At 36.5% G+C, this 25,125-nt stretch overlaps 1 protein-coding gene across 1 annotated transcript; it reads left to right on the top strand.

Moving 5' to 3' along the window:
* Positions 1–22,942: 22,942 nt before the first annotated feature.
* Positions 22,943–23,673, top strand: LOC120206873. Its single transcript, XM_039206450.1, has one exon. The coding sequence runs from the start codon at positions 23,001–23,003 to the stop codon at positions 23,502–23,504; it is 504 nt and encodes a 167-aa protein (XP_039062381.1). The 5' UTR covers positions 22,943–23,000; the 3' UTR covers positions 23,505–23,673.
* Positions 23,674–25,125: the final 1,452 nt, after the last annotated feature.

Genomic DNA, 25,125 nt, shown 5'->3' with positions numbered 1-25,125 from the left:
CTCATATATTGCAAAATATCGTGGTACCATGGATGGCCATCTATTTCTTCTTCTAGGTGATACCAGTGGGCCGGTGTTCTTATATTTGTATCTTTATGGGCATTAGGTTTGTTATCTTATTAGCTTTAAACATTTTTGCTAAGGTAGCCAAAGCGTCCACCATTTGATTTTCCTCTCGGGGGAGATATATGAACGTGACATCCTCAAATTATTTTAGTAGTTTGACGACCAAATTTTGATATTCGACTAGCTTCGAGTCTTTTGTCTCCCATTCTCCCCTTAGTTGGTACACCACTAGCAAAAAATCTCTGCATACTTTTGAGGGTTTTGATCTTTCTTTCAATAGCTGCTTTTATCCTCATAATGCAAGCTTTGTATTCAGCCATATTATTGGTGCAAAATAATTCTAACCTACTTGTGAAAGGATAGTAAATCTCCTCTGGGGAAATTAACATTGCCCTAATTCCATTTCCTAAAGCTTTATAGGCACCATCAAAGTACAAGGTCCAAGATTTGTTACCCCCGGAGCTCTCTTCCTCGGTAGAGATGCACATCAAATCCTCATCTGGGAAATTGAAGTTCAAAGACTCGTAGTCCTCCAAAGCACGACTTGCAAGAAATTTGACTATAGCGCTTCCTTTTATTGCCTTTTGTCTCACATAGACAATATCAAACTCGGACAACAATATCTACCATCTAGCCAGTCTGCCAGTCAGGGCATGAGACTCCATCAAAAAATTTAGGGGATCCATCCTCGATATCAACCATGTGGTATGGTATAACATGCACTGTTTGAGCCTCTGGGTAGCCCAAACTAAGGCACAACACAACTTTTTGAATTGGTGGGTACCGAATCTCGCAATCGATAAACTTCTTGCTCAAGTAATAAATGGCTCTTTCCTTTCTTCCTGATTCATCATGTTTCCCTACGCAACCTATTGAATTCTTGAAAACCGTTAAGTAGAGAATTAATGGTTTGTCGGGTACTGGTGATACTAATATGGAAGCGTTGGATAAGTATTTCTTGATAACTTTCAGAGTCTCATGGTATTTATCATTCCATACCTCAGGATTATTCTTTTTGAGCAATTTGAATACCGGATCACATTTATCGGTAAGTTGAGAAATGAATTGCGATATATAATTTAACCTTCCCAGGAATCCTCGAACTTCTTTCTATGTGCGAGGTGCTAGAAGGTATTGAATTGCCTTAACCTTATCCAAATCAATCTCGATTCCTTTTTGGCTTACCACGAAGCCCAATAATTTCCCTGATTTTACTCCAAATATGCATTTGGCTGGATTGAGCTTTAATTGGTACTTCATTAAACTTTGGAACAATTTCCTAAAATTGTGTACATGCTCTTCTTCCGTTCAGGACTTGGCAATCATGTCATCCACGTACACTTCTATTTCCTTGTACATCATGTCGTGGAAGAGAGTCACCATGGTTCTTTGATAGGTTGCCCCAGTATTTTTCAAACCGAATGGTATTACTTTGTAGCAGAAAGTTCCCCACACGGTTATAAATTTTGTTCTTCCCATGTCCTCAGGGTTTATTTTGATCTGATTGTACCCTGAGAAGCCATCCATAAAGGAAAACAATGAATGCCCCACAGTTTTATTCACCAGGGTGTCTATATGAGGTAAGGGAAAATTGTCCTTCGGGCTAGCCTTGTTAAGGTCTCGATAATCCACGCACATGTAGACCTTCCAATCCTTCTTAGGTACCAGAACTATATCGGCTACCCATTCGGGATATTTTCCCTTCTAAAATAAAACCTGCATCGATCTGTTTTGTTACTTTCTCTTTAATCTTTAATAATATATATGGTTTCATTCTTCTGAGTTTTTGTTGAACTGGCTTGCATTTTGGCTTAAAGGACAATGTGTGAACTACTATATCAGTACTTATCCCTGGCATATCTTGATACGACCAAACAAAGACACCTTTAAACTCCTGGAGCAAACTTATCAAATCTAGCCTTATTTCTACGGATAGAGTAGTGCTAATTTTTAGTTATCTTTGTACTTCCACTATCCCTAAATTCACAAGTTTTGTTTCTTCCTTGTGAGTTAGGATATATTTTTCATTTCTTTCTACCAATCTTAATAGCTCATTAGGGACTACGTAGTCTTCTTCATCTTCGCATTCATTGACTTCTTCAAGACATAATGGTCGCTCGAAATCTGTCTTACAACTGGCCTCAAGAACAATTATGCTAGTATTATTGTGACATCTGCATGAAATTTGACTCAGATATATTGGAATGTAAAGAATAAAGAATATAGAATAAAGAATATAATGTAAAGATTGTAATGCAAAAATACGAAGAATGAAAGTGATTGCCATTTGAGAAAAAAATATCTTTCATTAACTAATTGGATAATAGTTGGGTTTTACAAAAAGTTCAAAAGATATTTTTAAGATGTTAATACAAATTATTTATGTGCATTACTTTGGATTGACCCTAAAAACTACGAGGAGGTCTTTGACTATCCAATTGTCTAGCTTTTCACCAGGGAAGCACGGACAAATTATAGCAAGAAACTTCCTGGGTTGGTTGCCCTCGAAAATCATGTTGATTGAAAGTCCCTTCAGAACTTCGCTTACCCACTTTTGTTCTGTTGTCAGCCTTTTGATCTTGATGGCAATGGCCAGATGCTGCTCTGTATCATACACACCTCCAAATTTGAAAGAGTTCTTCAGGGGAGGGAATAACATGAGTTCTCCGGGGATGTCATCTCCTCTCAATTTGGCTTTTCTCGCCTAAGTCTTTTTCTTCATTTCTTGGCCACACTGCTGGAATGTGGGCTTAAACCCGAGCCAAAAATTATCTCTCTTTCATCAACAGTTATGGGTCGTACTTACCCTTGTAAATCTTTTCCCAGTCCTTTGCATATTCTCACTCTTCTTCCTAGGGTTTGCCTTACTTTTATCTTAGTACAATTTGATAGTGCGGGACGTGGAATTTTGTTTCCTTTGGCCACATAGGTTACGTTGATAAATTCTAAAGCCCTGAATGAGCATTCCAATGCATCCTTATTGATGTTGATATATAGGGTCTCGGATGCCATATAAGCTATGATTTTTTGTTCAACTCCAATACTGACTAACCTTCCATCAATTACAAATTTCAGTTTCTAATGTAGGGATGAAGGAATTGCCCCCACCGTGTGGATCCAAGGTCTCCCCAGTAAGCAGTTGTATGTCGGGTGGATGTCCATTATCACAAAATCAATGTTGTAAATAGCAAGCCCGATCATTAAGGGTATTTCCATCTTTCCCATTACATCCTTCTGGCTTCCGTCAAACGCTCTGATGATGTTATGATATGCTTTCATGTGTGAGCTATCAATGGGCATCCTTTGTAGTGTAACCAAGGGTATTACGTTCAGTGTTAACCCATTATCTATAAGAACCCCTGGAATTACATGTTCATGGTAATGCACCGTGATATTTAAAGCCTTGATGGACCTCATTCCTCCTTTCGGGATCTCATCATCAATGAAGGTGATGTATTTTCAGTAGTTATGTGTCCCAAGATTCGATCCAATTTATGTGTCGATATATCCTCAGAGACGAACGTTTGGTCAAGTACCTTTAGCAAGGCATTCTGGTGTACTTCTGAGTTGATCAAGAGATCCAAGATTGATATTTTAGTCTGTTGTTTGTAAAGCTGCTCCACTACACTGTATTCACTGTGCTTTAGAAACCTCAGGAATTCATGACCTTGAGCTTCGGTCACAGGCTCGTTAATGATCGGTGGAGGTTCTTCTTTGAAAATTTTTGGCACTACCACTGCTTTGGCTTTGGCATTTGCCTTTGCTACCTTAGTGGACGTCTCTGGTGAGTAGCAACTTTCGTTTCTTGTGAAGTGGCCCACCTCACTTACTTCTTCTAAGTTTTCCTTGTATATTCTTTCAGAAATCTTTGGCCCCTCTGGTATTGATACGCTGGCTGCATAACTCCAAGGAACCTATCGGGTGTCCTTGAATGGGAAGGGAGACAGAGTTGTAATCACAGCCTTAGGAGTTGATGAGCTCTCTTGTCTTGGTCTAACTGTGATGATCATCGGTTTTCTCATCCCCAGCATCTTGTCAGATCCATCCGTCATACAGACGTTCATCTCTTGTGGGTTCTCCTCCTTATTGAAAAATTCCACTTCCCCGTTATTCATCATCTTCGGAATTAATAGCAACTCCGCACGTCGTAGTCCTCTTTTTGGTGATATTCGCAGTATGTTTCTCGTCTCAATGGCCTTGGTTTGAGATTACCTTCAATCATTCTTGATGCGCACAGCTGCCTGAATACCCAATAAAGGGTAGATTTGAGTTATGATAAATCTCTCTTTGTCATCCTGATCTCCCTTTTATCGACCATATAGACTCACTGCCCCCCATGATTGGGCAGGGAGTGAGCATTTGCAGCTGGTTTTTTGAACACCAAATCCCCAGTATTGATGAGGTTTTGTACGACCCTCTTGAAAGCTGAGCAATTATCGATATCATGCCCAATGACCCTTGCATGGTATTCTAAGTAGGCGCTAGTATTATACCAATGTGGGTAAGGTGGCTGCAGTATGGTCAACTTGTAGGGACGCACTAAATCTACCTTTAAGAGTGAGGCATAGATTTTTGAGTACGGCATTGGCACTGGTGAGAAAGTTAATCTCGTATTCTCCCTTTTTGACCACCTATTTTCATGGTTATTTTCCTTCTCTGATCTAGGCTAGGAAATTGTAACACTGGTCGCGCAGTTCTTATGGTAAGTTCTCACATGGTTCATCTCATTTTCTTTCTTCTTAAAATAGGGATTCTTCGACCCTTTTCTTTTTTCAATCTTTCCATTCCTAATATATGCCCCAGATGCAGAGCTTTTAGGGTATTCATGAAAATAATTGTAGCCTCTTTTTCCAGCAATGGGGGTTGTACTTGTGATGCTATATCATGCCACTTTTGGGTGTGTTACCTAAAGATTTCGCTGTATCGTTTCTCTATATTTTCCAACGTCCACCTGTCAGGTACTAGGTCAGTGACATCACGATATTGCTCCAAAATGCCCGGGCCAAATCCCTCCATGATTTGATGTGGGATTTGGTTAACTAATTTTACCATTTGACCGCCGACCCCGTCAGACTGTCCTGGAAGCAATGTATCAGAAGCTTCTCATTTTCAGTATAACTTATGGGTGTTTAGAATCATCAATCTTTGCTCGTTATTTCTTCGGTTTTGTGGAATTATTACTGCTAAATTGGTCGTGTTATGTTTGTTTTCGTGCAGGTCCTTACTTTTCAGAATTAGTGACAAAACGGACGCATTCTGCATTTTTTTTATTATTTGGTCACGGTTGGAGATATGGGCATGACGCAGTGTGACGTGGTAGTTTCTAGAAGGTCCAATCAGCGACGGCTTTTAGAAGACTTTCTCCGCACGCCTTCTGGAAGATGGACGAGCAGAGTTGCATTATGAGACTAGTTTAAGTTTGAATTTAAATTCGAAAAACAATTATCTTAGGATTATTTTATTTATTTTCTTTGTTTATCCTTTAGTCTTTGAGAGGCTATAAATACCCACTTGGGGTAAGCCTAAACTCATCATTCAGATTACAATCTTCTTTTCTCTCTAGTTTTTATAAAAGCTTTCTCTTTTTACTTTTCAAGTTCTTTTCATTTTTCTTTTATTTTTCAAGCTTTGTTTTCAAAATGCTAAGTATGACTTTTGTCATGCTTAGCTAAACTTTTCATAAGCCGAGAGATGTCGTGATAACTCAATTCCATCAGGAGAATTGAAACAGGCCCTTAATATCTTCATAATATCTCTCTCAATCTCTGCGATTATTTTTCAAAATCAAAATAGTTTTCAAAATCAAAGATTGACTTTGGTTAAGAGTTTGTTGCGATTAAACGTGTGGGAGGAAGATTCAACTTATAGAAAGCAATTCGACTTCCTGGGAACACACTTGGCGAGATAGCTTCGCCAAGAGGGAATTAAGATCGGAATTGACGGTTATCGAAGCAACAATCCGAGTCGAAAGCCACGAACTTAAACGGTAATTGATCTACGACAATTGATGTTGTTAGAATCAATTACCGAAGCCGGAATCAAAAATTGCCTTTGGTATTCGGTATACAAGATAGAGTCACGGGGATAGCTCTTGTAGACAAAGCAACAATCAAAGTAAGGCTTGAGGCTATTTTTACAATATTTATTCACAATCTCTACTCTCTTGTTTTTATTTAAATTGGTTTTATTTATTTAATCGCTTTTATTACTTAAATATATTTATACCAAACCCCCCCTTTGATTACTTTCACGCCTGGTTTAAAACAATCAAACATAAATTTGTGATTTTCTAAGTCCCTGAGGATTCGACCCTTATTTCTCTACACTACGCATTTCCTTATTGATTAATTGAGAAAAATGAATTATTTTGACATCCAAAACGACAGTTGTCAAATTGGCACCGTTGCCGGGGACTTCGCCAAAGTTACTAATTTTTGTTTGCTTTTGATTTATGACCAGGTCTAATCCAGGAGCATTAGTGGAGTACGACCTAGAGATTGAAGCCAAATCTAAGAGACTTCACAAACAGACACTTTGAGAAAGAATGAGACAACAAACAAATCTAGAAGAAGATTCGAATTCAGGTAATATAAATCCAATGGCCGATCTTACTATCCGGGAGTTAGTCGCGGTTCCTACTGAGCAAGGGCCTTTGTGCATTGATTTTCCCCAAGGTGAAATTCCGTACCAGTTGAAAATCGGCCTTGTTCATCTCCTCCCTATATTTCGCGGATTGCCAAACGAAGATCAACACAAACATCTCAAGGAATTTTATATGGTCTGCTCCAACATGAGACCATAGGGGATAACCGAAGACCAAATAAAACTTAGAGCTTTTCCTTTTTCCTAAGTCGATTCGGCTAAGGAGTGGTTATTTTATCTTCCTCCTAATTCTGTTACTACATGGGCTCAAATGACTCGTCTTTTTCTTGACAGGTTTTTTTCCTACGGCGAAAGTAAGTGAACTACGAAAGAAGAATACTTGGAATTAAGTAGCTTGATGGAGAGCCACTTTACAACTAATGGAGCGGTTTAAGAAGTTATGTTCTAGATACCCACAACATGGGTTAACCGAACAAACACTCCTTCAATGCTTTTATGAAGGATTGTCTCCCCTAGAAATGAAGATGATCGATGCTGCCAGTGGTGAAGCCTTGGTGAATATGACTCTTACTGAGGCTAGAGACTTAATATCGAAGATGGCCACAAATTCCCAACAATTTCGCATAAACAATGAACCTTCTCGAAGGGTTCATGAGATAAGTTCATCTTCCTTAGAAAATAAAATAGACAAGTTAACTGAAGTCGTAAACTCTCTTGTTGCAGAAAAGAGATGACAAAACCTATTATGTGGAATATGTGCATTACCTGATCATCCAACAGACGGTTGTCCACTGATTCAAGACGACGCAGCATCTCAAAGGCAACGCATTCGGAAACTTTCTGGGACCTCCTCAAAGAGCTTATAATCCTTAAGGTAATACATACAACCCAGGATGGAGGGATCATCCAAACTTCAGTTATGTTCAGAACCTGAGACCGAATCAAGGCTATCAAGCGAGACCTTCACCACCACAACAACCGCAGAAGTCATCATTAGAATCGATTGTCGAGAGGTTAGCACTATCCTAGGAAAAATTCCAGACTCGAACTGAAGCCCACTTCCAAGAGATGGACAAATAGATAAGCCAACTGACTCAAGCCATAGGGAGATTAGAGTCACAAAAGAGGCTATCATCACAAACTAAGTCGAATCCAATAGAGAATGTTAGCGCTGTCACCCTTTGAAGCGGTACAATTGTTAAACAACCAGACCCAAAGGAAGTAAGTGCAAGATCCCAGAAGAAAGAAGAAACTTTGAACTCCAAAAGGGAAGAAGAAACAACTAAGGTAGGATCCCAGAAAGAGAATGATGAAGAACAAATGGACGACACAATGCCATCCCCATATGACGTGCCATCGCCTTTTCTATCGAGGTTAGCTAAAAATGATAAAAAAAAACTGAGGAAAAGGAAATATTAGACGTACTTCGGAAGGTAGAAGTTAACATACCTCTCCTTGAGGTTATCCAGAAAGTTACAAGGTATGCCCAGTTCTTGAAGGATCTATGCACTAATAAAAGGCGACTTACCAGAAACAAGAAGGTGGATTTAGGTGTGAATGTCTCAGCAGTTTTCCAACGACCACTTCCACCAAAGTATTAAGACCAAGGTATGTTTTCAATACCTTGTAAAATTGGTGAGGTTAAAATAAAACGAGCTATGTGCGATCTAGGTTCCTCTATCAACTTAATGCCTCTCTCCATCTATAATTTAATTTCCACCGAGCCTTTGAAAGAGACGAGAGTTACACTTTAGCTAGCCGACAAATCAATTATTTATCCTGAATGACTGATAGAAAATGTTCTAGTAGAGGTAGAAGACTTAATTTTCCCTGCTGAATTTATGTGATTAATATGGAAAATGATCGTAGAAAAATTGGTTCTGAAATCCTCCTCGGTCATCCCTTTCTGAGCATGGCAAATGCAAAAATTGACGTTCGAAGTGGTATTCTTACTATGGAGTTGGACGGTGAGATCTTAAAATTTGATGTTTATAAAACAATGAGATATCCGGATAACGTGCATAATATTAATTTTGTTGGTATTATTGAACTTGTTGATGATGAATCTAACTTTGTTGATAATTTATGCCAGAAATCGGATGATAAAATAGACGACATAAGGGAGTTGGAAAATATTTCAGTTGTTAATTCAGATTTGATCTTAACTCCTTTAAAAACTAAAGATTTACTTTCTCTTTTGCAGGTACCAAAAATTAAGTCGAAACCATCGAGAAATCGTTTGAAGAAATCAATTTTTGGTAAAAAAAATATGTTTTGACGACCATTTTTTTGGAAAAGATTTTAAAATTGGGAAATATCTGAAGAAATCTTTGTGAGAATTTTCAAATTTCTCATAAGGAATTTCTTAGTTGGAAAAAGCGAATGAAGTGGAAGTGTCTGTCACATAACATGTAGTCTGAATCAGGTCGTCGAGCTAACGACGTTAAACAAAAGCGCTTCATGGGAGGCAACCCATTGTTTTTAATTCCATTACATATTTTTGTTTTATTTTTCATTTCGATCGAGCATGTTTATTTCTAATTTTGGAGACTACTGAGCAGTGAACAGTTGAACAAAGCAGAAAAAAATAACGCCCCAGCCATGCGCACCGTTTCATTAAATGGCGCACGTTAGCAAAACCGACATGAAATCCGGGGAGTACTCTATTCCTTTTCTTGCACTTTAATTTTTTGTTTTGAGGCAAAACGCTTTAAGTGAGGGGGAGTAGAGTGTATGATTGAATTTTCCTTTGCTTGTCTTTATGTTTCAATGTAAGTATGTGTTGGTTGGATTTGTCAAAAATTTCATTGATTGTCTTTGTCTTGTGGAAAATTTTTAGAATGTTATGCTTGTTTGGGAACACATAATTGTTTAGGTTAGGATATTCTTGATAGCAAATAGCATGAATTGTGATCAGGTTGGTACTTTTGTGATATTCCATGCCTTTGTTGGTTGAAATGTGATTAGCTCAATGCATGAAACAATTTGGTGAGATTTGAGTCTTTATGAGCATATCATTTTCGCTCTCATTTTGTTAGATTGAGTGTGTCGAATTTGACATTGGTATTCTAGAACCTGCATGTTAAATACTGTCGAGATTACACATGAACATGATGCTTAAAAATGATTTGGGCACCTTAGGATTAACCTTTCCGTTTCCCCCACTAAATTGCCTACCCATGCTATTTTCTCCTAGTTAACCACTTTTGAGCCATTTCCATTTATTTGTTTTTACCACATTTATAAACCCGAGCCTTTTTTTATCCCTCTTTTCGACCTTTTTCAGGGCAAGTGAGCAATTATCCGATGTATGCTCCATGAAAAAAAAAGGAAAAAAACAGCAACATTTCGAAAAGAAAAAGAAAAAAAAGAGATGTTCGAAAAAAAAGAAAAAAAAAGATGTGAAAATGGAAAACAAAACAACAACAAAGAGAAAAATATGCATTTCGAAAAGAAATTTATTGTTTGATATGTTGTCTTTTTATCTTGGCGTGCTTAATGTTTTGATGGAGTTGAGATTATCATTTGTTAGTTCCTTGCCTTGAATATTTAGCCTTTTTCCCCACCTTTACCTAAGCCTCGTTACAACCAATAAAAGACCCTTTGATTTATGCATCTTGTTCTTATTAGTAGTGGAGATTTGATTTACTTGCAGGCCAATGGTAATATCGTGTCGATTCTAACATTGAGCGTTTCTTTACCCCAAACACATTGAGTGATTTGAGTGAATCCGATAAGGTGTTGAGTTGTGAGCATTGAGATTAATGAATGAATGGATATTACAATTGCACTTGACTTGTTCCAATTGGTGATGTTCAATTGATTGATTTCTTGACTTGAATAGTTATTGTGGTCTCTACCTTGCTTCCTTGAATGTGAAACTTGACAAAGAATGGTAAATGAAATTTTTGACTAGTTTGATTAATCATACTTGAGGACAAGCATGAGATAAGTGAGGGGAATTTGATGAGTGTTCAGAATCGTCAATCTTTGCTTGTTATTTCTTCGGTTTTGTGGAATTATTGCTTCTAAATTTGTCGTGTTATGTTTGTTTTCGTGCAGGTCCTTACTTTCCATAATTAGTGATAAAATGGGTGCATTCTGCATTTTTTTTAATATTTGGTCACGGCTGAAGACATGGGCACGACTCTGGGCATGACGCAGTGTGACGTGACAGTTTCTAGAAGGTCCAGTCATCGACGACTTCTAGAAGACTTTCTCTGCACGCCTTTTGGAAGATGGATGAGCAGAGTTGCATTAGGAGACTATTTTAAGTTTGAATTTAAATTTGAAAAACAATTATCTTATGATTATTTTATTTATTTTCTTTGTTTATCCTTTAGGCTTTGAGAGGCTATAAATACTCACTTGGGGTAAGCCTAAACTTATCATTCGGATTACAATCTTCTTTTCTTTCTAGTTTTTATAAAAGCTTTCTCTTTTTACTTTTCAAGTTCTTTTCATTTTTCTTTTATTTTTCAAGTTTTGTTTTTAAAATTCTAAGTATGACTTTTGTCATGCTTAGCTAAACTTTTCATAAGCCGAGAGCTGTCGCGATGACTCAATTCCATCGGGAGAATTGAAACATCCCCTTAATATCTTCGGAATATCTCTCTCAATCCCTGCGCTTATTTTTCAAAATCAAAACAGTTTTCAAAATCAAATATTGACTTTGGTCAAGAGGTTGTTGCGATTAAACGTGTGGGAGGAAGATTTGGCTTATAGAAAGCAATTCGACTTCCTGGGAACACACTTGGCGAGATAGTTTCGCCAAGACGGAATTGAGATCAGAATAGACGGTTATCGAAGCAACAATCTGAGTCAGAAGCCACGAACTTAAATGGTAATTGATCTACGACCATTGATGTTGTTAGAATCAATTACCGAAGCCGGAATCAAAGATTACCTTGGGTATTCGATATACAAGATAGAGTCACGGGGATAGCCTTTGTAGACAAAGTAACCGACGTGAATCCCGAAGAGAAAATCTTATTCAATTATCATAAGGAAATTGAGTCAAAGCAAGGCTTGAGGCTATTTTTACAGTATTTATTCACAATCTCTACTCTCTTATTTTTATTTAAATTGCTTTTATTTATTTAATCACTTTTATCACTTAAATATATTTATACCAAACCCCCCCTTTTATTACTTTCACGCCTGGTTTAAAATAATCAAACATAAATTTTTGATTCTCTAAGTCCCTGAGGATTCGAACCTTATTTCTCTACACTACGCATTTCCTTATTGATTAATTGAGAAAAAGAAATTATTTTGACATCCAAAACGACAGTTGTCAATAACCTGCCATTCTCCTGCAGAACATGGTGAGGTGAGCTGATGGGCAAGTGGTCCCATCATATTTTTTGAAGTCAGGTGCTTTGAACTTCGGGGCCAGTATGAGATCAGGAACCAATCTTAGCTCCCTTGCGTTCATTCTGTAAAAAGGCTCCACTTCTACTGACCTCACCCTTTCCTCTAGACTTTTCAACTGTTGGGTTATCTTGTTATTAGCCTTTTCATTTTCTTCTATTTCATGGAAGTCAGGTGGCAGCTCCTCCATGCCTGATTCTACAGGCCTTACCCTAGCAGCAGGTGGGTAATTCATTTGGAATGCGGGCTTGGCGTAATTTTGTTGATTAGCCATGTAGATTCTGGGGTGAGTTTCTTGTAGAGCTATCGATCTAACAGAAATGTGCAATGGGGTGAAACCGGGAGGATGTGGTGGGTCTGGTGTAAATCACGGTGGGTGCTGGGGTTAGATATAAATCCAGCAGAATGTGAGGGCTCTTGCTCGGATGATGTTGGCTGGTCAACCGCGGCTTTTCATCCGTAGAATGTTTCTTAAATATCTCTTTGATTTTTTATAGTAAACCGAGTTGCGAGTTTTCTGTTTCCATCTTACTCATTCTTTCCCTCATTTCCTCTTGTGCTTCTCTTTGGTCTTGTTCAATTTTTTCTAGTCTTGCCTCCATTTTCTTGGTTGACTTATGAGTACCGTATGGGTGTGAGGTGTATGCCAGGATAACTACAAATGATTGGAAATTTTATTTTATTATTTGGTGAAATTTTGAATGAATGAATGAATTATTCTAATGCAATCATTAAGATTTAAATATTTAGATAAAAAAACATGAAAATGTAAATGCAAATGTAAATAGATATTGATTTCAAAATAACTTAGTTCATAAAAAAAGTTCTTGACAACACACAATGCCTAAGCACTTAGGCAAAGATAATACATCAACAGGGAACTAAATATAGAATCTAGCTCTATACCCTAATTTCTCGAGCGCTATCATCAACTCTAAGATATGCCACTCTTCCTCTGATTCCTAGATCACAAAAATTCTTAGGGTTGCCACTTCTTTAGACAATTTGTAGACTTGCGAGCAACACTGCTGGCCTGATCCATTACTTTCTCCATTGCTTCATGTTGCTTCTGAATGGTTTCCCAAGCCTACCGCAGAGCGACTCCCAGTTCTGGACTAGTCAATGGTCGGCTCTCCTCTAGCTATTGGATTTACTGATGGCATCTCTGTACCGTGACTTCTAACTCAACAATCTTGGCTTTTAAGGCTTCGTTTTACTATATGGCCATCTCTCGTGCGGATGAGTTTATCAACTCTCCTTCCTCTAACTCTGCTATCATTTTCTTTAAGGCTTCATTCTCTCTTTGAATAAGGAACTAGTTACTCTTGTAAGGGTTCTGAAAAGTCTTCTCTAAGCTAATCAGCTATGACTAGAGCTGTTCAATCTGTGATTTCCTCTGTACCAATTCCTGATTAGCCTCATCCCTTTGTTCTCTCAGTCTCTGATCGTGTTGTATGGCTCATTTCTTTTCCTCTTAGTTCTTTCTTGCGTATCTCTCTACCCCGTTGAGCTTTATTTTTAGGGCCTTAGCGATATGATGCAAACCCTGGGCTCTCTTGTTCTTTTCTAGGTCCCTAAAATCCCTAACTAGAGTATTGAAACTCTCCTAGACTATCTCTTTTTCTTTGGTCAACTACATTATTACCCCGTCTTTCTTAATTAGCTCAAGCTCCCACATTGTCTTTTCATCTAAATACTTCTTTGTTCTTTCTCTTTCTAGACTCATTAGCCACATTTCCTCTCTCAATAGCTCATCCTCAATCGAGAGCCTCCTCAATCACTCCTCCATGGCAAGTCCATCCTCTAAATTCAGCCTCAGTGTGTTGTCATTAATTCTCCGTGACCTCTAAACCTCGTAGGCCGAGTAAATACAGGCTATATCATCTTAAAGCTTATAAAGTGGGGTTTCTGCCATGCCGTATAGATCTTTGAGATCCTCTCTCGGTAAATCAGGGTTGAGAAAGAAAACTCTGCTCCTTCAGACTGTGGGTAACTGGTATGAACTGTCGGGTACTAAATTGCTAGAGTGTTATCAGTGGAGTATACTCGGCTGCTCCTCAAAGTCCGTGTAACATTATAAAGCTATCGTTACTACACCTGTATAGTATGTCCTCCTTAGGCAACCAGTATGCTTTCTATACTATCTTGGTATCTTTTATGTTTCGGAGAGCTTCAACCCAATCCTTTCTCTTGTGATGCTCCGAGATTTGGGACTTGTCGAGAAAGTCCACCAAAGGAGAGAAATCTGACTCATGTGTCTTCGAGCCCAACCTTTCTGGACTATCTAGAAGTGACTCTACCACCAAACTAGTAACAGCGAGGCATATCCAGTGAACTGATCTCCCTCTGATCGTCTACACAAGTTTAGTGACAAGAATGTTTGCGCCAGGATGGCTGGTGCGGGATTAGTCTTTCTGGTAATGACTTTGACAAAATCGATTAAGGCGATGTCGAAATGATCCTCTTTTCTTATGAAAACTACCAAGCCATATACTGTGAGCGCGAAGTGATCTCTTCTTCTCTTGGATGAAGTCTGCTAGTAAATCAAACTCTTCAGCTGAGCCCAAGAGATCCCCTCAACGTGAATGTAATCCTCGACCCATTCCTTAGTCTTTCCCGTCAGCGTGATCATCTTGGTTATGAACCCCTTAGGTCGAATCACCTTGATGTAAAGGGAATGCCTTCTAACATTTGGGATATTCAACAGAGCTGTATATTCGTCCAAGGTAGGGTTCATGTCCACTTTACCCGAAAGTGAAGCATCGGTAAGTCGTATTCCAACACTCGTCCAAGGCTCGAACCACCACTACATCTATTGGTACCCTCAGCAACTCGACGATGTCACCATATACCTCTATGAACAATAACTTTTCATTATCATCTCAGTTGGCCCGAATTCTTTATAACTCAGACCAATACGCCTACCTGACTCTAACAACCACTTTCTCTAGCAAAACTGACTCCTCGGTAACGGTAATGTTGTCCCTAAACCGTGGCTACCTAGACTCAGACCAGGTCTAAACATTTATAGCGTTCTCAGTCCCATTGGAAGATATTGTTGCCTTAAGCTCTTTTTTATAGTAACTAGGTAATCTGAGAATCAATACCTTCTATGCAATGATATGATATGAAAATGATACATGCAATCAGGAAACAAAGCGACAAGTTAGTAACATTAAAATAATTCATAAAATCAAAGAATAATTAGCGAAAAATTAAAGAATCAGATGTAACAATCAAAGAAACTTAAAATCCTAAACTAATGTGATCTAGTTCTTCTAAGTTATCCATGTGGCTCTAACGGGTAGGTTTATTAAATTCTCTACATGAGGCTAGCTTCTAGCAAAGGTTCCCAAGCAATTTTTACAACCTGCTAAGGTTGACCCCGATTTTAGCCCATTACAGACTTACGAATCGGGTTCAGCTCAGGGGATCACACCACTAAAAGCGTACATCGGATTTAATATCCAGATAGACAACTTAGGATGCTTTCCAGAGGTACTTTATCAGACCCACACAAGGAAGCCCAATGCTCCTCGTGAGGTGTGATGTTTCTCTCTACTTAGGTAAATCGGGTTAGAGATCGGGTTTAGAGCTATGATATGCAACAATCCTAAATAATTCCATAAAAGTGTAAGCATTAACCATAGAGAAATCTTTTTTTCTTTTGAAATAACATAATGAACCGTAAATTAAATAAGATCAAACACACAATTTACAAATAGTAAATATAGGGTAATCAACTCGTGGCTCGACTCACAATTTTTTTAAAAAAACAAACGTCCCCAGGAGAGTCGCCAAGCTGTCGACATTGTTTTTCACCCGGGCGGGGGAAAGACCGATGTCGACTCGGGGGTTTTCTCTTTTGAAAAGAATTTTTGAAATGTGGGGAGTCGCCATTAATCATTTAAGGTGCGATTGGAACACTGTAAAAACTGGGCGATTTTAATAAAACATTTTATTTTTATCTAAATACCGAGTTTTAAGGTCTGCAAAAATCTAGAAATCGGGTTCGGGATTCAGTTACGCGCGGGGACCCACAAGCGCCCAAAAATTGGTACCTAATTGATTACTCTATATTTAAAATCAGAAATTTTGAGTTTGATCTTTATTTAATTTAAAAATCATTACAGATACAAAAGTTGAAAAGGGTATTCGTTTATTGAGACCGATATCATTCACCCCTAGCATAAATGCGAGAGATTAGCTATTGTGCCTAATAACTGGACATTACCTTAATTTTAGAAAAAACATGATGCAGTTTTGAAAAGGATGTCGACCTATTTCGGGAATTACCAGTTGTCACTCCCGAAGCATGATTGCAGGAGATATACTACTAATTCCTTAATAATTAAACAGTGCCTTAGAGTTAAAAATAAAATGCGACCAAACAAAATTTTATTTATCCTAATTAACCTAAAAGTAAATTAAGGTTTTTTTCTACCTTAAGGTGTCAAAATACGAAAATTAAAGGACCTAAAGGCTCAAACCTAGAAGTGTATGTTCTAATATTAACCCTAGTTGATTTTTAAACCGATTATTGAATCGAATAATCGAGGTAGTCCCTTGAGCATTTACGCGAGGGCCGACTTAGATTATTCCCTAAATTATGGGGACTACATTGAAACCTATCTAAAAGTGGAGGCTCTATTTATCCTATCTAATTATTTCAATGTTAAAGCTCTAATTAAGTTTGGGGACTAAATTGTCAAAGGATTAAAACAAAAGAACTACAATTATGAGATCTAAATATAAAAGTCTAAAACTTAAGGATCTAAGTATATAATTCTTAAAGTTTAAAGGATTGATCTACAAATCAAAGCCCTAATAATTATTAAAATCAAGGAATTAAATTAAAATAATTTTAAAATTATTTGAAGATTAATAAATTAAGGATTCAAACAATCGACTCAAGTAATCAGGCATTTTTATGCGAAAACTCGAATTGAATTGTTCCCTAATTAAAACTAAGGTGAAATCCTAATAACTAAATCAAAGTTTAAGTTTAAGGACTTAATCTAGGGATGGATTCTAAAAACTAATTAAATTTAAAAAAAAACTAGAATAATAAATCCCATAAAAAATAAAAATAAACAAGCAAAAATAAAAAAAAATGCAAGGATTAAATTAAATTAACAATAAATTATAGAGGTTAAAAAATAAAAATAAATTAAGCCTATAGATTCAAAGGATTGGGTTAAAAATAAAAAAAATTTACACTACCACGTTAAAACAAATAAAAAAATAGTTTAGTGATCGAAATCTAAAAGTACTTAATGTGCAAGGACTAGTGGATAATTATTCCCCTTTTTACAGGCTTAAAATACACTTTTAATTAAAAATGCGTGCATAAAAATGAGCAAATAACATATTCGGTCCTCTCAGGTGACCAAAGTATGAAAACACGCAAGACTATTAGGGACTAAGCAGCAAATAACCCAATAAATAATAACACACGTAAAAAGGGGTAAATAACAAAAATGGTCCTCTCTTAGGACCAAAGTGCAAAACACAGAAGATATTAAGGGGGCTTAAAATGAAATAACTCCTAAAATTTTGATATAAAACCTAACTTTCTCTTTTTTTTTGTTTCATTTTAAACCCAAAAAAAAAACAAAAAAAAACCCTTTTAACTCTCTCCTTTCTCTCTCAACCAACCCCCTCGTCGGAGCCTCACACCGTCGCTCAAGCCGCCCCACACGGCGGTCGAAGCTCCCTAAACTAAGCCTAAATGACCTAAACCTCTAGATCTACTACCCTAGAGAATGATTTAGGGCTAAAACTCATCAAAACCACTCCTAAACACCCAAATAACCCACTCGACGCTCGGCCTTCCCTAGTTCCGACCCTCGTGGAGATAAATTGAAACCCTCTCAAGTAACTACTTAATCCCTTTTCTCTTTCTCTATATACTATAACTAATATATAATCCTATATTTTTTTATTTTTGTGTTTTATTCAAAAGAAAGAAAAAATAAAAATATACCTTAAATATGCTTGGTATTTCCTTTGAAAAAATAAGAGAAGAAGATCCTCTTTAATTACATTTGGTTCGGGATTTATACTCGAAAATTTACATAGGTTTAGCATAAAATAATCAAAAGTAAAACCTAATCTAATGTTGGGTTATTGTTTGTGATGATGGTGAGCTTTTAATTCCCGGATTTAATCTCTGACAGGTAGCTGATCAGCACGGCTGTGACAGTGGCAGGATGCTGGAAATAACGGCGGTGGATGAATGAATGTTACATTAGGGTTAGGGTTAGGTTAGGGTTTGGATATGGGTTTGGGCACAGAGAGAAAAATGGTGCTTACAGAAGTCATGAACAAACATTGAGGTTTTCAATTGCTCATTTTCTTCCATTACTTCCACCACTATCTGAGCTTAAATTTTACCTATATTTATCAGACATCAATCTCTTTCCCTTTATCAAACCAAACTTTAGTCAACCTAAAGTATGTCTCTTTCACCACACTCGCTATTGGGATATGACACAGAAGTCATGAACAAACATTGAGGTTTTCAATTGCTCATTTTCTTCCATTACTTCCACCACTATCTGAGCTTAAATTTTACCTATATTTATCAGACACTCAATCTCTTTCCCTTTATCAAACCAAACTTTAGTCAACCTAAAGTATGTCTCTTTCACCACACTCGCTATTGGGATATGACATTTTGGTACTGAATTAATAGCCACATCTAGATTTGATGTCATATGTTTTTATCGTTGAACACCATCGTATGCTTGCAACCATTTTTCTCGCTCAATTTTCGAAGCCTGCTTCTAAATACGCTCATCATAAACCTTTAAATTCTCATTCTCTTATCAAAATTTGGTTGGGGTACTTCATATCCTGTTTTATAATATATATGGTGTTAACATCAATTAAAAAACACATAAATGGATACACACGTTGAAAATAAAACTTACCCATGCTGACTATCTCACTATGAATGTGGCCGCTATGAAACTTCTCGATACAGTTCTTACCAATATAGCTGATACAATATGCAGGATATGCGTGCGGAGGTGTCCAGCGACTTCCAAGTCATTCAATTACTACCAAAAGGCCTATTTCTCGATCGAATATCAAGCAAACTCCATCTTCTTGAACAACATACTTACGTATATTAGTCAAAAAGAAATCTCAAGCCTCTACCATCTGTCCTTCAACAATGTCAAATACAATCAGTAAGATATTTCGTTGACCATCATGCGCAATTGCTATCAATAATATATGATTATATTGATCGTACAACCGCGTGCCATCTACTTGGACCATACGTTTGCAAAATGGAAATCCTTCTATGCATAACTTGAATGCCCAAAAGAGTCTATGGAATATTCTCTTCCCTTGAAGAAGTTGACCTTTTAGGTTGTATGCAGACATGGTTTGAGATTTCACTATTGTTCTCTAGATGAATCATTTCATAGCTTATAACAAATCAAGAACTCATTGTATGATGTATCAAAATCGTCATACATCAACCTCATTGCATTTTTATTCGCATGTCAAATTGGTTTGTAGTTTACATTGTATCTGAACTAGTCTTGAATAGATGTTACTAACATTGAACAATGGGTCCTTGGATTTTGTTCAACCAACATCTTCACATATTGACATATTACATCAAATTCCAATAGTCGATGGTCTTGTTCGATGGAGTTTCGCAAACATGTGTGCGGACCATTGTACTTTGTGATGGCCCAAGCATCTTGCCTCTGCATTTTGGACACTCTGATCAGCCACTTACACTCGGGCCTATATTGAACACACTTCGCACATAGAGTTTTCTGGTTAGACTGTGCAACCTTGCAATCTACATGGCCTTCTATGCAATACTCTTTAGTCTCTAATGTAACTTCTTTTTTTATCTAAATTACTTCCCAACTGATAATTCACTAGAGTTTTTAGATGGTTCAGTCATGTGGCCTAAAGTTAAATGTGACATCTGTAGAAATTCAGGTGCCCTTATAACATCATAATTTATCTCGTACATATGAGGGGTAGGTTAATACGATATCGGATATTCAGCAATGGTTATATCAGGTTCATCACCACCGAAAATAACATCATCGTAAGCCAAAACGGGTTCCTCAATTTCTTTATCTTCGTTGGAATCATGTATTTCTCCCTAGCGATTTTTAGCGTCAACATCAATAGTTAATTTCGGATGATGTATGCTTCTTGCCCCATACTATGTTATTGTGGATGTTCCACCGACTTCATTTGTACTTTCCAACATCACCACGAAACTATTTATCGACCTAAACGTAGGGTCCTCAAACTCATTTTGAAAGCCATTTGAGATGAATTTCCAACTATATTTCTTGATGAACTAGGAACATCAGATATATTACGCACCTCAACAAATAACTCAATAATTGGAATATATGTTGAGTCATGTAATTCAATCATGGTTGTAATATCATCATCTTCTCCAAGTGGCAATGCAACATACCTAACTGAATTAGGACATACCATAAATATGTACCTCAAACCATTAATTGTAACTCATATTTTCTTTCTATCCTCTCATTCATTTCTAAAAATGTGATGTCTCTTTTAATCATCATATTTATAGGTCTTTCAAACTGAAAAATAACTCCGACCTCATTTTTCATAATCTGTCCATTTATAATGGACAACCATGAAAACATTGTTGCTCATTTTCTCTACATATAAAAAATATATTCAAAATAAATAAAAAAAAAATTTGTGACATATTATATATTAAATTAAAGTTATGATTTAAATTAAAATAAAATTAATTACTAAGAATATTATTAATTATAATAAATACTATTAAAGTTATTGTTCAATTTTGAATTTTTAGTCATTATTTAAATATGTTCATCATCACATGAGCTGACTTATGATCAAATTTATTAACAATATTTTTTATAACTACTAATAATGATCTAATTATTTTAACATTTCTACTACACATACTAAATCAGTATTGATAAAATTATAATAATGATTTGTAAGGTAAAATATAAATAAGAATATTATGAAACTGATATTAACATGATAATAAATCGTAAAATACTTAAAATAAAATATTTTCGCAGTTGAGAGTTTCTTCCGACAACTTGATTTTTAAAAAAAAATCTTTCAAAACTTCTTACTCACTATTTTATTTGCAAAAAAAAAAACTCAACATATTAAATATGATTTTTTTTAATTAAATAATACGAGGTAAATCAAGAAATTTTATATAAATTTTTCCAATAATACTTATTCAAAATAAAGAAAAAAAATCGTTAAAAATTTTCTCAAATACTCTTCCCGAATGCTCCCTCGTGATAGCTCCCTCCTGTGATTGCTCCCTCCTTCAATCTTTTTTTGTGTGTGTGTGTGTTTCAATCAGTTCGTTCTACCCCCAACTCATAAACATATATAATTGAAAAAATTAATTTTTTATAATAAAGTTGTTTTCCCTACGTCAGCTGGGCATGGGAATCTGAAGCTGCATGGGAAAGGGCTGAAACGCATGGGGAAGGAGATGAGTTGACCGGACTTGAGCCTTGGGACGACATGCAGCTGCTTCAGAATCAGTGTTGCCATGCAAGGACGACATGCAGAGAGCTTTGGAAAGAAGCATTGGCAGTCTATGAGTCTTCCCTCTGGAGCCAAAGAAGTGCTGCCATCCATGATTCTTCTCCGATTGACCTGAAGACGCGCTGCACTTCTTGGATCTTCTGAAACTACATGGAACATCAGACGTCTTCACTCAGCTACTGTAATATTCATTCTATCTTGAAAATAATCTTGATGTTGGATTATTTTGGGATTTTTTTTTCAAAAGATTATCTCAGCCATTCCCCCCCCCCACACACACACACACACACACACACATATATATATATATATATATATGTTAAGTATATATATATATATGTTAAGGTATATTTAACATAAAATCAAATAATTATATAATTATGCAAAATAACTTTGATCTCGACTCACCTTCATCGAAAAATGAGAATTAAAAATCTATCGAATACTTTCGGTTTTCAAAAATTCTTCATATTAATTAAACTACGATTTTAATCGAGAAAATTACATTTGATTAATCAGATTAAACATCTAAATATAGAGTATTACATTAGATTTACATACTTACTAATCAATATCTCTTGTATGTTATCTTAATTTGATATGACCTTTGACACGATTACTGTTAAATTTTCATGATTTTTTAAAACTAAAATAATTATAAGATAATCATATTCATTTAATTTGTTAGCTTAAAGTAATCACACTATTCATAGACTTGACATTAGGGATGGGTAGGTCCGTTGAAGTTTTTGCTGCCCCGACTCGGACTTAAAAATATATATCTTATACCTGATTCTATCTCGTCTCGATAAATATATTAATATTTTAAAATAATTAAAATAATATATTTATAATTATTTATTATATTTTAAATGATTAAAATAATATATTTTATTATAACTTTTATATTTTTAATAAATATAGAATATATTTTAATAATAAAAAATAAAAAATCCTAAAATATTAAAATAATATATATAAGGATAAATTATTAGGTAAGGTTGGATCAATTTTTTCAATTTAAACCTGACCCTTACCCCAAAGTCATATACTTTATAACTCTCATCTCGTCTTAAACCTCAAAATTTCAACGACAAAAAATTATCCCTTTAAAATTGAATCGGGTTAGGACTCTTCGTGTTCGAATATTTTGACCATCTTAACTTGACACTGATATTAAAGTTTACTATAAAACTCTAATTATCAAATTGATAATATATTTTAAAATTTTAGTTAAAATATTATAAAGTTTGGGAATAAGTTAGAAGTTTGACTCTAGCTTGAGGACGTTGATAGAGTTAATCCTTAGTTTATATCTTACGCTTTCATCTTCCTGTCCTCATCTGTGTCTGCGTTTGATCAAAGCCGAGAAGAAAAAAAATCCAAAAATGCGTAATCGGTCACAAATCTCTCTGTGCAAATGCCTTCTGAGATACCCTTTTGAATCATATCCAAAGCCCACATCTTCGTTACTCATTAACTCGCTTTCAGCGATTCCTATTCAATTCGTCCACAACTCAGCCCCATGCCCAAAACCCAACCTTCTTCAATACCCAACGTTCCAAAACTCACCAAGCCAACACATAATCCACCAAAATCATAGGAAGTACAGCACTGGGTCAGCATCCGAGTTGGATGTGAACAAGGAGGTCGATTCAATCAACCTCAAGTTTGCAGAAGCAAGAGAGGAGATAGAGATGGCAATGGAGTCCAAAGAGACTGTTTATTTCAACGAAGAAGCGGAATGTGCTCGCGCTGCTGTTAAAGAGGTTCTGGACATGTTTGAAGGGCTTCTGGCGAAGCTACCCGAGTCGGGAAAGGCGGCTTTGCAGCGCTCAATGGGACTCAAGATTGAGCAGTTGAAGGCTGAGCTTCAGCAATTGGATGATTGATTAGGTCAATTCGAATGGGTTTCTGCTCAAAATCAACGCGTTGAATTTGCTTTGCTTCATTTGTCACACTTGATAGAGAATTAGAGATGACGGATTAGTGACTTTAGAAGTGACCTTTGATTTTGTTGAAAAAGAATTTGATTTTGAATAAAGTGTTAGTATGCTTTTAGATTCTATGGTTATGAATTATGTTTTAATGGTGATGATAAATGAAATTATGTTGCACTTAAGAGGAAACTCTTTTAGAAATTTTGTGAACTTGTATAATCTAAGATGACGGTGCATGCTTATTGTTTCTTTATCTTATATATTTCAGTAGAATTGATGGCTTCTTTGGTAGTAATGCTCAGACTAGGCTGGTTATTGATTTTTCCTCAAGTTCTTAAACATTTTGGCCATGTTTTAACCTGATATTTGGTGGCTTGTTTCTGAAGTTGGAAATTTTAGTGCTACCACGTCGATCTTTTAGGTTTTAGCTGTAGATAACTTGGCTGGGTGTAGTAGTTCAGATCTGCAGATGCAAAACTGGAAGATATTGGTATTACTTCTAGCCCGATAATCGAGGGTTTCGGCGAGTCTCTTTGGCTCTTACCATCCCTTGCGTTCATCCTTTCTCTCATGATCTGATCTTTCATCTCAAATTCTCAATGATTTGGATTTTGAGGCTGTGCCCTTCACCGTTTCCACTTTCCAGTGAGCTTGGTTCTCTCCATCAACCTTTATTTCCAGTTTTTCCCCCCATTTAGACTGTGTTTGAACCTGAAATTAGATGCCTTGTTTTCAAAGTTGGAAAGTTTGGCGTTACCTTGTCTTTCGCACATCGAGTCTTCACCCTTTCTCTTTAACTAACTTAATTGTTTTCTCTGTCGATCTGATCTTCCATCTCCATGGTTCGGACTTTGAGGTTGGATCCTTCACCATTTCCACTTTCCAGTGGGTTATGTTCTCTTCTCCATTGACCCCCTTTTTTACTCTTTTTTTGGATTTTTCATTCAAGTTGGTTCACTTGGTGCTACATAGCCTACATGTACCCTGCTTTCTCTTCAAGACTGAGTTTGGGCTGAAGCCTCTCGCGGTGATTGTGCGTCACCGTCACTAGAGTTTTAGATTTCATGCAGGTACTTGGCTTAGAGGCAAGCCAAGTGCCCTTATATTTTATAGCCTTAGGTTTTATTGAGTTATTATGTTTAACTTGGCTGCTTGGAGGCCTTTGTATACTTGTTACGTTGTTGATGCTTAATATTTCCTTCTTGCTTTTGTTCTTTGCATACATATCTTTCATTTCTTCTCTTATTTTGATAGTGCTTAAGGTGATGCTCTAGGTTTATGTAGTAGTAGGCTGTAAGCCGAAATTTAAATAGCCGTCCGCAACCACAATAGGACTTGCTATAACGGTAGCGATGCCCTCCACGACCGTTATTATAAGACAGTGATACCCGCAATCACTGCAATAGCCCTCCCTGTGTCCGCAATCGTGATAAATATGACACGACCGAAAACACAACCGTAATTTGAATCCCTGGTTGGCTGTAAGTTACCATAGCTTATGGCATACTTAGGCAAACCCATTAGATTTCTTCATTAGGTAAAGGCCAAAACTTTTCATTTGATTAAGCTAGTA

This window comes from Hibiscus syriacus, unplaced genomic scaffold (genome assembly GCF_006381635.1).
Source record: "Hibiscus syriacus cultivar Baekdansim isolate YM2019G1 unplaced genomic scaffold, ASM638163v2 tig00000477_pilon, whole genome shotgun sequence".
In the NCBI taxonomy this organism is placed as follows: domain Eukaryota; kingdom Viridiplantae; phylum Streptophyta; class Magnoliopsida; order Malvales; family Malvaceae; genus Hibiscus; species Hibiscus syriacus.
This window is presented reverse-complemented; position numbering and strand designations above follow the sequence as displayed.

What these genes read in the sequence shown, in the direction of transcription:
- LOC120206873 (XM_039206450.1), top strand. Translation starts at nt 23,001, where the DNA reads ATGCGTAATCGGTCACAAATCTCTCTGTGCAAATGCCTTCTGAGATAC.